This window comes from Mastigoproctus giganteus, chromosome 2, assembly GCF_048544385.1.
Source record: "Mastigoproctus giganteus isolate SK-2022 chromosome 2, ASM4854438v1, whole genome shotgun sequence".
Classification (NCBI taxonomy): Eukaryota; Metazoa; Arthropoda; class Arachnida; order Uropygi; family Thelyphonidae; genus Mastigoproctus; species Mastigoproctus giganteus.
This window is the reverse complement of record NC_143576.1, coordinates 158,109,090-158,124,361: the sequence shown is the minus strand read 5'-3', so window position 1 is coordinate 158,124,361 and position 15,272 is coordinate 158,109,090. Positions and strand designations below refer to the sequence as shown.

Here is a 15,272-nt window from a genome sequence, read left to right as displayed (position 1 = left end):
CAGGGCATATGAAAAGCGGCTCACTTTTCTTTAAGGTTTTCTATTAAAAAAAAAAAAAAAAAAAAGAACAAGAATTTCAGAATATTTTGTCCCGCGAGTGATAAATTATATTGCGACCCATGCTTTTTTTTTCATCTGTTAAATCCTTTAAGCTTTAAATTGCTAGCCAAGTTCATTGTTCCAATAAATATTTTTTTGTGTCATTCAACTGGTTAAGTCTGTTTCTGTAAGGCGAAAGAATAGATTACAATATCGTGATCGTCTACTTTTCAGCAAGCGCATCTAAGATGTCAGTCACATAAAGTGAATTCGGTGCTTTCTCTTTGGTATGTATATACAGCAGAATCGAGTCCAGAAAGTTTTTTTCGCCGGTTTCCTTACTGTTATAGTCACGCTGTCCAGTTCCAACATGACACGCAATGGATCTTTGAATAGCTAATAGTAAACGCTGGAGAATACATCGTGGGAAAGAATGCAGATGGCATTTTAAAAGCGGTCTATTGAGCATTCGTGAAGTGGGTAACGGCAAAAAAGATGTAGTAAACACTCATCGCGTGACCAAAAGCTATATGACAGACAGAGAAAACGCGAATAATGGACTTTTCAAGGAGTCATATTTATAGTTAACTTAGACCTGTGAAAATTTCGTGCAGTAAAATGCCAGCACGTAAATCTCCTCCCTCTCACCCGGCCTCCACACCACGGAATAAAAGAACAACAAAATTAATCTCAATGTATTGTCTGCCTGCATTGTAGCAACTAGTGTGTAACGTAGAGAAACCAGGTTACTCGACAAAGTCTCAAGGAAATTCAGATCTGAAGGCCGGGTGAGATAGGAGAGGCAAAGTGTATCAAGGCTTTCAGGGATGAAAGAAGGAAGCGGAGTTCAGGTTTGTAAGCTGGAATTATTCTCTTTCTTTGCTTTGAATCTCTCTCAATCATGCACGCAGCGATTTCCAGATTATCTAGTAGCGCTTCCACAGTTGAGCGGAGGTTTAACTCTTCATATTGAATAATTAACTTTAATAATAACATTATATTCAGTAGTTTATTTATCGATTTTTAAACATCTTTTAATGGCTGCATTATAATCAGTGTGTGGGCTGATTTTCAGCCCACACCCTATGTAGGTTACGATAGGCCTTTTTAATTTTATTTTTTAACGATTATTTGCATTATGAATATACAGTGAAAGTTCACTATAACAAGAAATGATAATCTTCATTATAAGGAATTCTCGTTAAACCTTTTGTATCCAATAATCTCAATAAGCTTTTACCTTAAAATTTACCTTATGGGATGCAACTTTAATAGCATTTTATCAGTTTTGTCATTTTCTAGGTGCGCAGTTCATCCCTTCTCCCCACCACACAACAAACATGTTTACGTTACAACTACTAGTTGGCTACTGACAAGCAAAAGTGAAAAACATAAAGGCGAGTCAAAGTATACTTACTGATAATTTCTCATGCTTCAAACATCTGCTGCAATCATGAAAACTTCTTTCCATAACTTTGAAGAACAAATACACAATACATGTAGTATGCTGCAGTTTAATCCAAATAATACTTAAAATTTTTCTTTGCTGACCGTACTTGTCGTGATGGACTTTCACTGTATTTCTGCTTATTAAGAACGTTTTGTTTTTAATTATAGCGTTTATTAAATAAGGAGAAAACGTTCATAAATAAAGATTTCTTTTATAGCCAGACGAACGGCACGACGTTTGCAACTAGCACGTACGCCACCTGAGGTGTATGAATAAATTTTTGAATCTGGGGCCAAATAATAGTATATATTTTCGAAAAACTATGATCTGTACATAATGGGTCGTTTTTTTTTTGTTAAGGATCATTATAAAATCCTTGTTTTATCTGTATTTGTCCAGGACAAAATTAGTATCCTGTTCGTGGCCTTGTTATAAGCCGCTATATGGTTCAGTGTTAAAATCAGCCTGTACAACTATTGACGTTACAAAGGATGGAACTTTGTGCGTTGTAAGTGATTGCATTTACTTGTTTCGTTCAGTCTACTTCGTTTTTTGATAACATTTAGGAACGGTTATTTGGCTGTCCCAGAAACCGCTTAGTGCATGCTCGTCTTATCGCTGCAGTTATTTTCACTTTTAGCATCGTCTCCGCTGTTTAAATTCATGGGATGAACTTGAAATCATATCGCGAATAAGTCGGTACGCTTCCACGCAGTTTAAATTCTCGATGTGATTGTCGAGTGCTGTTTATGAATTTATTAGTGCCGAAAGTGTCAGCCTACGCCTCTCTCGGTTTGTTTGTCATCAGCAGTACATCCTGTCGGTGTGTGATTTTTATATGGACATCGACTATTGTGGCATGACTGGCGTTTTTGTAAGTTACTACGATTGCAGTGTATGCGAACGTTGACCCTGTTTTTATTCCTGAGTGATCAGGAAAAAAAAAGAGTTAAGTCGTGGAAAGTTAATATATTGTTTTTTGTAAGGATGGCTCCTAGAACGTTAATTCAACTCCGCTTCGTAACTCTGAAGAATAGTACCACTGTAAAAGGGCCAGATATGTGCAGGTTTGTGTAAGTAGTGTTTATGTTCTGGCCGCTTGGCTACTCAGAAGCATCAGTCACATGGAGAGATGATTCGAGGTTCTCGTCCACACCACTGGAAGGTGGGGCAGTCCCAATGGAGTTCGGATCATCATCATATGTAGCTTCAAGAAAATAAGAAAAAATAATATATATTTAGTTCATTTGCCGTTACAAAATTCTCCCCTGAACCGCGATTTATACTAGGGGAAATTCCTCCTAGCTATGATCATTAGATTCTTATCCAATATTTCATTTGACTGACCTCAAGACATGGCTGGCATATACTAAAGTTGGCAAATAATATTAAAAGAATGGGTTACATTTACGATTTTATCCAGATTTCTGAAGGTTCGGTTCATAAATCCTTTTATAAATAATATGGGGGCACGAACAATGCTCGTAGCATGTTGGCCGTTTATTACTGCTTGGATTTTGCTAAAACATTACCGCCAAACTCTAATTAGAATGTTTGAACTAACTGCTACAGTACAATAAAATCCTAAAAGCATCGACAAGAAATTTGTCATTACAGCGTCTCCATTTATGTTTTGTGTTTTAAGGTATTTTTCTCATTTGACGCAAAAGAATGAATAACTTGTATCATATTATGAGTGTATGCATATTGTGCAATTTTTATTTGGCGCATTAGCATATGTGCATAAGCGCCTATTGTTTTCACCATGTTGGTCCGCACGTGACTCCGAGTGGATGGATCTTCATGAAATTTTATATTTGGTTCGTATAGAAAGATTTGAGCCATCCTAAATTTCATTAAAATCGGATAAATAGGAATCTGACTATTTTTTTTATTTCTTTTATATATATATATATATATATATAATTTTTAAGTAAAAAAGAAAATTAATAGATAAAATGTAGTTTTAAGGCAGTATTGTTAGCTTTAGACAGCCCGTTCACGCTTTGCGTGAATTTTAATATGAGAATTGTAAACATGGTGTCGCTCGTGAAGAGATAGATATACGGTATAATACACAGAAATGAAACTTAAAAAGGTATATGGGAAAAAGCAATAACTGTTATTCAGTTGCAATTAAACTGAACAACTAAGTTTCGAGAACGTAAACTATAGAGTTTTATTAAGTGTTCTATAAGTTATAATCTTAGTAATTAATTGATAAAAATAACTATATTTATTTGTCTCTTTAGTTAATCACAGAAAAATAAAAATCAATTAATTTTAAGGAAAAATGGAATGCATTGAATACATTACTTAACTTGTAATGGAAGTATGTTATCGGATGTTTAGATATTACTTAATAAGAAAATGTTTAATCGATATCACATTTTCGGCATATGATTCGTTGGTCCCTGGAAAGCTTTTAAGATCAATCAGAGCCTCCCATACCCCCCCCCCCTCCCATTGACCATAGAAATCTATTCGTATTAAGCATATTTCGCATAATCTCTAGAACGAAATGTCGGATCGAGGCCAAATTTTCAATCTATGTTCTGAGGAAATTTCCTTGGAAAAATTTCGGATCCAGTTACTATTCCACAGCCCTCGTGCCCTCTCCCTACAAAAATCGGCATACTGTATATGAAAGCATGTTCTCCCGTTAATCGACAAAAAAAAAAAAAAAAAAAAAAAAATGCGGATTGCTACCAAATTTTCAATATATATTCTTTTGGCCCCCGGGATGGTTCTAGGTTCGGGATTTCATAGCATTCCTTCCCCATTTTCTCTATAGAAATGTTACTATCAATTTGCTTACGCGCCTGAAATGTAACGCATTAACTAACTTCTTTATATTGTAATGTATTAAATTCCAGTATTTAATTGTATATTTTTATTTGTGTCTAGTGATAAATAAATAAATTCTGAATTTCTGCTTTCTTCAAAGATATGTCTCCTTGTTTCAAAGTAATTGCTACCATTCAAAGTCAGTTACTCTCTGAAAACCTGGGGTCATGGCCAACTGTGGCACAACGTGTTCATCGCCGTAGGTAAAGGAGCCGGAAATTTTTAACTTAACCAATTGTAGAATAAATTCAACCAATTTACTTTCACTGATTAATTCAATTTCTAAAATAATTACTAACACATCCTGTTTTATAATTAATAAATAAGCATTATTTACAGTGCACTGACATGAAATTATATGGCTATTAAAAGTCTCTCTAAACGGTAGGACTTCACTTGTTTTTACATATGGCCTTAGTTGCTAATGCTTCTGAAAACCAAATAACTTGTTTTTACTGTAGCAAAGTTTAATAAATTTCGAGCACCATACAAGGACGAATCCAGTTTTCACGATTTTTGATAATAGCAAAGGTGATCTAATCTTGACGGGAGGGGGAAGTGGGATTAACAGTGGAAGCGTAACATACACGATCATGCTTTTCGAATGATGTTACTGGGTAAATGCCCTCCTCCGGATCTGCTCTTGGAACCATATAATCTCTCTCTCTCTCTCTCTCTCTCTCTCTCTCTCTCTCTCTCTCTCTCTCTTCTCCCCCCAAAGCCTGTCCCTTATTAAACCTTGAAAGTAGAGCAGTACCAGAACAATACTGTATATTGAAATGACTGAGTACGTTCTGATGCTAAAGACTCGTTTTCTCAGGCTACAACAGAAAAATCCTCTTTCTGGTACACATACTTGAATTCTACACTTCGTCTGTTACTCTATATCTTTAATTTTTACTACATTATAACCATAGTCAATAATTAAAGTCACGGAGCCTGCTTTGAAGGATAGCGGCTATGTTATGTCACTTTTCATCTTAATTTAGAAAGGTTCTGGTTTAAATCCTGTCGTGACTATAAATTTTGAATGGTTCTAAGGTGGTATATCTGTGGGGTGACACTTTCCTCCACTCCACAGACAGACATACCAACCTTAGAACTCAGTTTGCAGACGCTACGAGAAGAACTTTCAGGCAATGAGGTTAACTGAGGAAATCTTGCAGTGGAGATGCGGGATACCCCCGGGTTTTTCAAATGCAAACAGATTACCGGCATTAGAACACAACTTATTTTTGTGTGTTCTAATGCCGTCGTCAATCGTCGATTGACGACAATTCAGAACAGCAAGAACAACTTTAAAGTCGCCAACCAAATTCAGCGAAAAAATGGCTTGGAACAAAATTAATGTTATTGTTGTAGGCTTGCTTGGAAATGATTTACACCAGCAGTTATAGCTGTCTTCATTATTCTAACAAACATATGTTCTCTTTTAATCCCATTTTTCTTGTCGACACAATGTGATGATTAATTGCAGACAAGGTATTCAACCAAGTATTAAGGCTGACTGACGTTGCAGAAGTATACTTTTAGACGTGTTTGACAAGATGCTTTTTTTTTAAATTTTATTCTTTCTTGTGTCAGCTCCATAGTTTGAACATTATCATATATAGAAGGATATTTTCTTCCCGAAGGACGACAAATAATGAACTGATAATTTTTTTTCTTCAAGGACAAAAGATAAAAATATTTCTCCGGAAGTTTACAGCAATCAAAATACTATGAACTCGACTTGCCTACAGGGCACCGGTGGCGTCTCACGAGACGACCAGTGGAGAATACATTGAACGTTAAGTTATTTTACGAGCGCCACTCAACCAGTCCTTTCAATTGAATTGCTTTTACCCACAACTATGGAATTAAACCGCCCCTACGGCCGAGCTTCTGATAGGCTGCTGTTCCTTCTAGTACTTGGTACAGCAGTTTTCAGAGCAATGAATAGTTTCCAATGTATTCAGTGAGTGATCAGAGCGAATACTGGCCACAAAAGTTCAGTAATTAACAGATTAATTAAACACTAAGGTAATTTTAATTAAATTGTTTGCAACATTCTTTTTGAGTAACAGGCTGCTCATTTTATGCTGCTAAATACAACCACAAATAAGACAAAACATCACGCATATATACCTATATGTTGGCGAGTGATGTACACTAATTCTTAGAATAAAAACAATTCCATTCTCTTCATTAATATAAAAATAAGCTATCTGCGAAAAAACGAAATTGAGAATTCTAATTCAATTATTAAAAAATAATATTTGTCGTAATATTTATAATAATATATAAAAATTGCCATATTTTTAAAATAAACTTTACATTCTGTTTGTAGGCGCTAAGTCTTTTGCTCTATTCGGCGCCTGTTGCTGGGACAATACTTTCTGTATCCTGGTTATTCCTCTCTCTCTCTCCCCCCCCCCCCCCGCATAATACGTTAAAAGGACCCAGTACATGAAGTACCACTAATAGTATCCATTTTGTCGCCTCTGAGAGTTAGTGCCTGGATACGGTTGTCTTAATACAGCCCTGCTTTTAATCAGGATATTATTATTATTATTATTATTAATATCAATTTATTTCCGAAGAACTGTCCTTTTACAGCTATGCAGCTAGAGGACATGAGTTATATACAGAGAAAAAAACATAAAATACAGACATATGCATTGCATACAGAGCCAGATACAATACACGGCCTTAAACAGCCACTGGTGAAGATACAAAAACATAAAGTTATAAGAAATACAAAAACATAAAGTTACAACAAGTACAAAAACATAAAGTTACAACAAATAAAAGTGCATCCGGATACATCGAAGCGTGGATATTGCGGTATCACAGAGAGTCCACCTAGAGCTTGACTAAGGCATACATGTCTGCAAGAATGGAAGATCTGTAGGTTCTGTCCTTGCAAAGTTTCTCAGCGTCTATGGCTAATCTGTTAAATATTTGGAAGGAGTTGTGTGGAAACATGTTGTCCAAGGAGGACATGCTACGCAGCTTCGACCTGTATGGGGAGGTGTTGGACTGGCATCTTCTACTGTCGGACGGTCTGGCGATGATATCCCAAATATCGGGTGACTTCAGTTTTCCGGATAGAAGCTGAGAGAGGGTAAGAAGGTTCCTAGAGATGATGTGATACCTCCAAGGAAGCGTATTAAGATTGGTGACCAGAACAGATTTTGAGATTGTAGGTGTTAGCCCAGCAACCCTATTTAGCCATTTCAAGATCCAGAATTCCAGGGAGAGGAACCTGGCTTGGTATGATGAGGGTGCTGAGGACCATATAGTCGAGGCATATAATGGAATTGGGAAAATACAACGAAGAATGTATTTGATGATAAGGTCCGGGTTATGGAAGTTGGAGATCTCTTGTTTTACTGCCCATAAAGCCGAATATGTTTTCGTTCGAGTGGCATTAAAGTGAGGCAAGAAGGTGAGGTCTTTGTCCCAGATGATACCCAAATCTTTATGTTGGATGACTTTTTTAACTGGAGAATTCGCAATAATGATGTCCACCTCGTTGGTATTTTTCTTCTTAGTGATAGAGAGTTGTGCAGTTTTCTCTTTATTAATGGAGAGCCCAATCGCATGAAGGTAGTTTTCCAGTTCATGTAGCTGTCGGTTGGAGCTCACAGTAATAGACTGGAGAGACTGGGGGCATTTTGTGATGACGAAGAACTTAATATCATCTGCGTAGGTGGTAAAATTAGTACGGTTTGATAGGAAGGGTTCTAAAGATGCGGCGAAGAGGGCGGCAGAGAGAACGCCCCCTTGGGGGAGCCCTCTGGAGCAGAGAATGTGGTGATTATGGTTTTGATTTCTGATCCATAGGATCCTGGACTGAAGGAGTTTCCTAAGGAGAACTAAGGTGTTGCCAGAGATTTTGAAATAGTTGCACAGTATGGTACATAATGCATGGGTGGACAGATTGTCAAAGGCCGCCTTAATGTCGAGAAACACAATATCCAGTTGCTCTTTGTTGCTTAAGGTACTTTCAATTCTGAACAGTGTGTCCAAGAGGTTGGTGATCGTGGAACGTCCAGGTAGTACACTATGGAGGTATGGAGGTTTGTGGCCGAACATGTGATGGATGAGAGCAGGAAGTATGGCTCTTTCCAAGATTTTGAGAAAAGTGCATCCTACAGAAATTGGTCTGTAGTCATTAGGCAATTTTGGGTTAGACTTTTTTGGAACTGGAGAAACATAATATGTGTTCCAGATAGCAGGGTAAACTCCTGTTACGAGGACGGAATTGAATGCATCAAGCAAGAGATCAATGATATATACACTGCACAGTTTAACCATGAAAATAGGGAATCCATCCGGGCCAGTGGTAGACTTGTTGGGAAGACTGTTGATGACCTCAGTAAGGCGTTCCTTTGTGATGGCTATTTTATCCAGTGATGTCTGGTTAGCTGGTGGATTAACCCGAATAAAGGGGTTTGGGGCAGATAGGGGCTTAGTTGCGAGCGAGTTAGCCCATGCAAGGAAGGTGTCAGTGGACATGGGGGACTGTTGATTCTTGTTGGTGAAGATTCTTTTCCCAAGTTTCATTCTGTGTGCAATCCAGTCATTCTGCGCCTTCCTCCGAATGCGTAGGAAGCGTGCCCGATGTTTTTTATAGAGTTGGTAGTCGGCTAGATCCCGTGTTTTTTGCCATTTCCTGTATAGTTTCTGTTTCATGATGAAGGCGAGTTTTGCGTCGCTGGTAAACCAGTTCTTGGTCCTGGGAGACAGGCGTACAGATTTGGAGGCCCCTTCACAGGCGATGTCTTTTAACAAGTTTGCTAAATTGGTAAGCGTTTGATCAGGATGGCTAGCAGCAATTTTTTTCCAGTCTGTAGCTTTTAGTCTTTGTAGGATGATTTGAGGTTGCATATATTTTAATGAGAAGATCTTGAGTTGGGATTCTTTATGGTCATGCTGTTCAAGTTGTCGGGGAGAACATAGACATTCACTATCAAAGGAAATTGGGAGGTGATCTGATGCAAACTTAAAAATCGGCGTTGTGAGAGTAAGATGGTCAAGGTTATGAAATAAGAGGTCTAGGTTTTGATGTCGTCTTGTAGGTTGCGTATGGGTTAGTCTAAGGCCTAGAGATGAGAAGGAGCGTACGACGTCCTTCAAAGCAGCTTCGTGTCTTGGGGAAGGCATGTTGAAATCTCCTAAAACAAAGGTGAGCATGTGAGGCTTGAGGTGGGTTATAATCCAGGTAGTTAGCTCATCCCTTGTGTCGGGATTATGGTCAGGAGGTAAATATACCGCTACAACTTGAGTTCTCACTTCTTTAACTGTAAAAATTGCAGAAATGGCTTCAAATGCAGGGGAGTCGCTGAGTTGTGCACACACAAGGTGATGGATGTCTTTGTAAATGATGGAGACGCCACCTCCACGTTTGAGGTCCCTGCCGTTGCAAACATTTTTGTAATGGTGAGGAGTGGCCAAGTGGGTGAGTTGTCTTCCATGGTTAAGCCAAGTTTCCTGGATACAGATGAAATCATATTCGTCGAGCAGGAGGAGAGATTGCAGAGGGGCCAATTTGTTAACAATGCTGCGCACATTTTGCGAGAAGACCCTGATTGTGTGGCATGTATGGAGGTTTTTTGGAATAGATGATTGCTATTGTAGAGGACGAGTAAGCAGGGATTGCTGAGGGGATGGCCTTTTTTCGTCCGAGAAAGGTCTGATAAGTATGCCTGGAGGCCAGAAGTCGGGATCCAGAACTTTTTCGTAGGCAGTGGGTGAACATCTTACTAGAAATGAGGCGTAGCCAGTTTGCCTAGTTTTAAGCTGTTTTACTTCGATGCGGACATTGTGTTCCACAAGAAACATTCTCTTTATGGAATCGGGGCTTGTTGAGGGTCCAAACCGGGAGACAAATATCTTGGTTGTGGGCAAAGCGACAGAGATGTCATATTTCTCTGCGAGCGTCTGTTTACTAGGGTGAGTCTTTGATAATCGCTTGTTGACTAATGTTGTTGGAATTCTTTGGTTGCCTTCTAGTGGGGGAGAAAATGGGGCGGGGCTCTTGCTTCTCGAAACACATCTCTGGTCAGCGATTCTCGGTTCAGTAGCTTGGTCATGTCTGTCGTGTGGTACAATGTGATCATTTCTTTCGTGAAACAGAGTCAACTTATTAGTGTGGTTCACTACACCGGTGGTTTTGTTTACTTCCTGTGGACGTTTGTCGCTTTTCTTCTTCTGATCCCGATTCTCAAGTGATTTAAGGAACTTGCAGTAATCTGATTTGATTAGAAGAGTTTCAAGGGCGCTTTCATTTTCTTTAGCCACCCTAAAGGGATTCTTATTGTGCATCTTTTCTTTTTGTGTAAGCAGTTCGGCAGACTCAAGGGGTGTCGTTTGCGTGGCTGCATCCCGTTTTGTGACTATGCAGCGGTCATTAGTGCAAAGACACCGTTCAGCACTTATTTCCTGAAGGGTGCGAGCGATTGTCCCGAGGACTTCACACAATTTTGTAGATGCTTCCTCGATTGCTATTGTTTTTCTTTTCCAATCATCCTCCTGCACCTTCAAAATCTGTCCCGCGAATTCTTTTTCCTTCTTTGCTACATGAGTTTTTAGCAGTGTTATTTCTTTCCGTATCGTCATTAAGCTGGGTAGTTTGGGTGTGGCTGACGTTCTGCTGTTCGCTGTCGGTGCTGCTTTAATATTTTTGGTTTGATTACTACAATCCAAGTTGTTTTCTTTCAGGAGTTGGGGGGTTATTGCAATCTTGCGTTTTGATTTGGTTTCGCTGCGGACAGATTTGAGTTTGCGACTCATTCTTGTGTGTTTCATACGATTGATTGTGCATTCCGAGACTTCGCTCTTGCGGGGAGATGCCCTTGAAAAATCGTGGCTATCGGAAGATTTGTTTTCTTGGGCGGCCTTACCCTTACTTTCGGGTATGTCGCGGTGGTTGCATTGTGGGATCACTGTGGTGTTTATGCCCGATAGGCGCTTTGCCACTTTTTTCATGTTGCCGAATAGGGCTGTTAGTTAGTGAATGGTTGATAATTCTAGTAAGGAATTCACTCTGTTAGGTCGGGACTCCCAAGGACGAAGAGTGGGGGTTCTTTCAGCTTCAAAACAAACAGCCCACGCAGTGAGGGGAAGCTCGCACGGACGACCTTGAGAGAAGCTAATGATTAAGGGACGGGACACAAAAGGCACGTAGAGCACTGTTGGCTTTTGATATAGCTAATATTAAAATCATAAATATCTTTTTACCTTGTATCTTCTGTCCGGAATCACTTAAAGATCTGGATTGGTGACTTAAATCCGCGTCGGAAGGTATTAAACTTAAGCCATAGGGTTACTGAGGCACTGAAATATTACAGATATTGGAGGAGCACGTTGTAGGACGTCAGCACTGCTCGAACGAGAATACTAAGTCCATATATAGTAAATTGTAATTGAGACTGCCTTCCTGTTTATGCATTTCATTATAAATATATTTTGATTAACGGATAGTTTCTTTGGTTTTTTAATTGCGGAATAAATTTGCAGAGTCATTTTCCAGTGCTCATATGTTATTTCACAATTTCAGAAACATCTAGAGACGTGTGGCTTCGTACCCGTAATCTGTCCTTGTGATTGTGGAATTCGTGTATGTAAAAGAGAGCTGGCCCGTCATTTGGCAGTTGACTGTGATCGTCGCCTAATGTCGTGCGAATTCTGTGAAGAAGAAATAACTTTTAAAGACGTTGAGGTAAGCTTTTCTGTAGAAATTCCAAATCGGTTTTGATAAATCCCCTTGCTCTCATAGTGTAGAATTTGTACTGTGCCTACAAGGCAGCGCCTAGCTGGAGTTCAAAACCAAAGCGGCTATTTATGGCTTCTAGTATCTTAAGCGGTTTTTAGGGTGGCTTTTTCTAATGAGCACTGAGAACCGATACCCCGGCGCAAACCTACTTGAACATTATCGTAATGGTCTTTTTATGGCTTTCTTAGTTTTATTTTTCATCTTCCTATATACAAGCTATAATGCGAATAGCGGCACATTAATTCTTGTTGTGTCTGCAACGGGTTCTGCTGACTCATTACCGGATAAGAGACTCTTCAGCGCCTCTACTCGGAATGCTGAGGTCGTGTGATTGACGGTTATTTAAATGAGAAGTTGCAAAACTTGTTTTGATTCGAATTCTTGAGTTCTGCAACCATACACTGTTTACCTGTGGAGTGATAAGATCTTTATTATGAAACAGCAGATATCTTGGGGATGAAGTTCGTTATCCTTCTCCATGGGTGTTTTGTCCCTCTCACAAGAAACCTCACGTGCAGTTAGATGGAAATTTTAGTTTTCAATTCACATTATTTTTCAATACTGTGTGTAGCGCAACGTTTTTTGGCTGATTTTTACAGATATTAATTACAAATAAAAATAATTGCAATTTTGTAGATGCATTTAATAACTAAAATAGCGAACAGACCTAAAATTTCATAATTACTGTGAAGTCAATTGGCTGTCCACACTAAATTAGTGAGCAGTGTCATTTGTTCTGTGACCAGAATGATGCAGGTTCGAATCCTGTAGGAATGGATGTTAGTAAAGCCCTCACGAGAAGAATCAACGATGTCGTTAAGGAAAACATTATGCTCACAATATTAATTTCTGAAATAAATAATTATTTTTGAAAAGGTCTGGTATCTGACAACTAAAAATGTAGTTGTATTTTGAGGATTAATTATAAATTCTTTCTAATTATTATTTGTTAGCTCAACAAGTGTTTAAATTGATAATTACTTATTTTCATTAACTTATCTAATATTTATTAGCTTAATTCCTACTCCATATAATACAAGAAATCAGTGTTACCCAACAGTGTATGTAATTCAATAATTATCAAACTGTCAGTCCAGAGCCCTTTAAAATTATGCTACAGCCTAAAGTTTCATTGACCTTGGTTAGAGGAACGGGAATCGCGGGAGCAGATTGGCTTCCAGGAGGGCGGAGGTCGCGGAACGAAAAAGTTTTAAGAACCACTGATACTTTCGTGATCGATCATCGCTTATCAACTGAAAATTGATGACTTTATGGACTCACATATAGATAATTATATACTAGTCAGTGAAACTTTGACGCTATTTTGGTTATCTTACAAACACAGCAGTGGAACCCAATTAGTGTCTCTCGGTCATTTAAGTTCTTTGGGTTGGTAAAACGAAACTCAAGAAAATAAGTAGGTATTAAATTTCAGAGCAGCAGAGAAAAACAGTAAATTGTGCCGGTCAGCATTCTCCGAAGTCTTCGTTGGAATTTACCGGTCCGTGAGTACAAAATAATGTTTGAGAAACTCTGGAATAAAGTCTAATCGATGATAACTCACAGTTCTCTAACAAACCCAACTCGAACTCGACCTAACTGGATTTCTCGCTCGATTCAAAAACAAAAGATTATGCATTCTAATATGTAATCACCTATTATCGTGCTAGGACTTTCATTCGCTTCGCTACGAGACCAGCTGCGAATTTCCACATTAACGACTTCACGTGATGGTAGTAACGTTCCTTCGATATTTGCTTAAGTGTTCCCCAAAATCCTGGATAGTTAACAAAATCAGGTCCATACACCAAATGGTCCTTTCAAGATTATTGTTATCATTATCTGTTTATTGCCAAACTTCACCATCAACCCTGCGTATAGAAGACGTTGGATTTAGATCTAGGGTTTGGTTTGGATTTTATTGACGCATTAGCAACTAAGGCTATAATGCGCCAAGATAGATCTAGGGCCTCCTATGCTGAGCTCCAAGGTATGGCAGCGTATCCTACTAGAAGTAGCTATTACAAAGGAAAGGCAGAAAGTCGCAAGAGATTGGCTGCACTAATTCATGACATTTCAACATAGATACCTCTAGTCTATGAAGCGTACTTAAAGACGAACAGTATCACTTTAAAAACCAGAAAGTGTTGTGTTTTGTATATGACATATTGTGTTGGGTTTCGTTGTATGTTCTAGCTTTTGGCCGTAAGGCCTCTAATGGGACCCCACGTTGCCCGCACACGCACACCTCTAGAGGCAGCCAGGTCGCCCATAATTTTCTCACTGGTCTCCTGAGCTTCCTGCTGTGTTGCATATGTGCTGGTCCATCGTTATACTTCTTTCATTTTACTTTTAAAATAGTTTTAAGTAGGTTCCATGACAATTAATGCTCAGTTTCGCCAACAATTGTACACTTGATTTTCTTGCATCGGAAACGCATCTATAATTACTAACCAATTATCCCAGAGTCACTAATTTTAAAGAGGTAGTTTGACATGACCTCCACCTTCATCATATCATAACCTAATCCTACCCGAAAAAATTACACATAGTTGACAAAATGTCATGTGTGTATACCGATACATACAATTAATTTAAATGAGATTGTAGACTCGTCCATGAGCCTATTCGTCGAACCAATACGTACTACATATTTTAGCCCAAAAAGTAACATATATAGCGGAAGAATTCGCATTAATCGCTGCAGTGATTTTTGATTAAGAGATTTCTCCAATTTATTATTTACCATAATGTGGATACTTGATTGCTTTCTTTACAGGAACATGGAAATCAGTGCTTGAAGAGGCTAATGAACTGTCCATACTGCAAGAGTGAGGTTACGAGGGAACAAGTAAGTCTGCTTTAATAAAGATTTTCTAAGAGTTCTCTGTGAGTCAGATCAGATTATGATTAAAGATTGAGCTTCATTTTACTTCAATTTTTGCATGAAGCCACAGCCTTAGTTTTACATTCCTATAACCCCAAGGAGGGAAGGGTGTAACTTAATTAAAAAAACAACTGTCCTTTCTTTTATTTTTATTTATTTGTTTTAATATTTTCCACTGATTTACAAGCAATAGTACACGTTTGAGATACAATACTCCATGAAACCCCGGGGGCTCACATCTGGTGAGTATGGGCTTGGCACACCCAGGGTCCTGAGCTGTATATCAT

At 38.5% G+C, this 15,272-nt stretch overlaps 1 protein-coding gene across 3 annotated transcripts in view; it reads left to right on the top strand.

Moving 5' to 3' along the window:
- Nucleotides 1–15,272, top strand: part of LOC150089690 (TNF receptor-associated factor 5-like) — a 146,865-nt gene that overhangs the window by 47,173 nt on the left and 84,420 nt on the right. For 2 of the 3 annotated variants that reach the window (XM_090368736.1, XM_090368735.1), the window contains 2 exons: nucleotides 11,883–12,044; nucleotides 14,878–14,949. In XM_090368736.1, the coding sequence (XP_090224862.1) occupies nucleotides 11,883–12,044; nucleotides 14,878–14,949 (234 nt within the window). Of the gene's footprint in view, nucleotides 1–847; nucleotides 891–11,882; nucleotides 12,045–14,877; nucleotides 14,950–15,272 lie in introns of those variants that run through there. The other variant, XM_090368737.1, reaches the window with a different exon arrangement.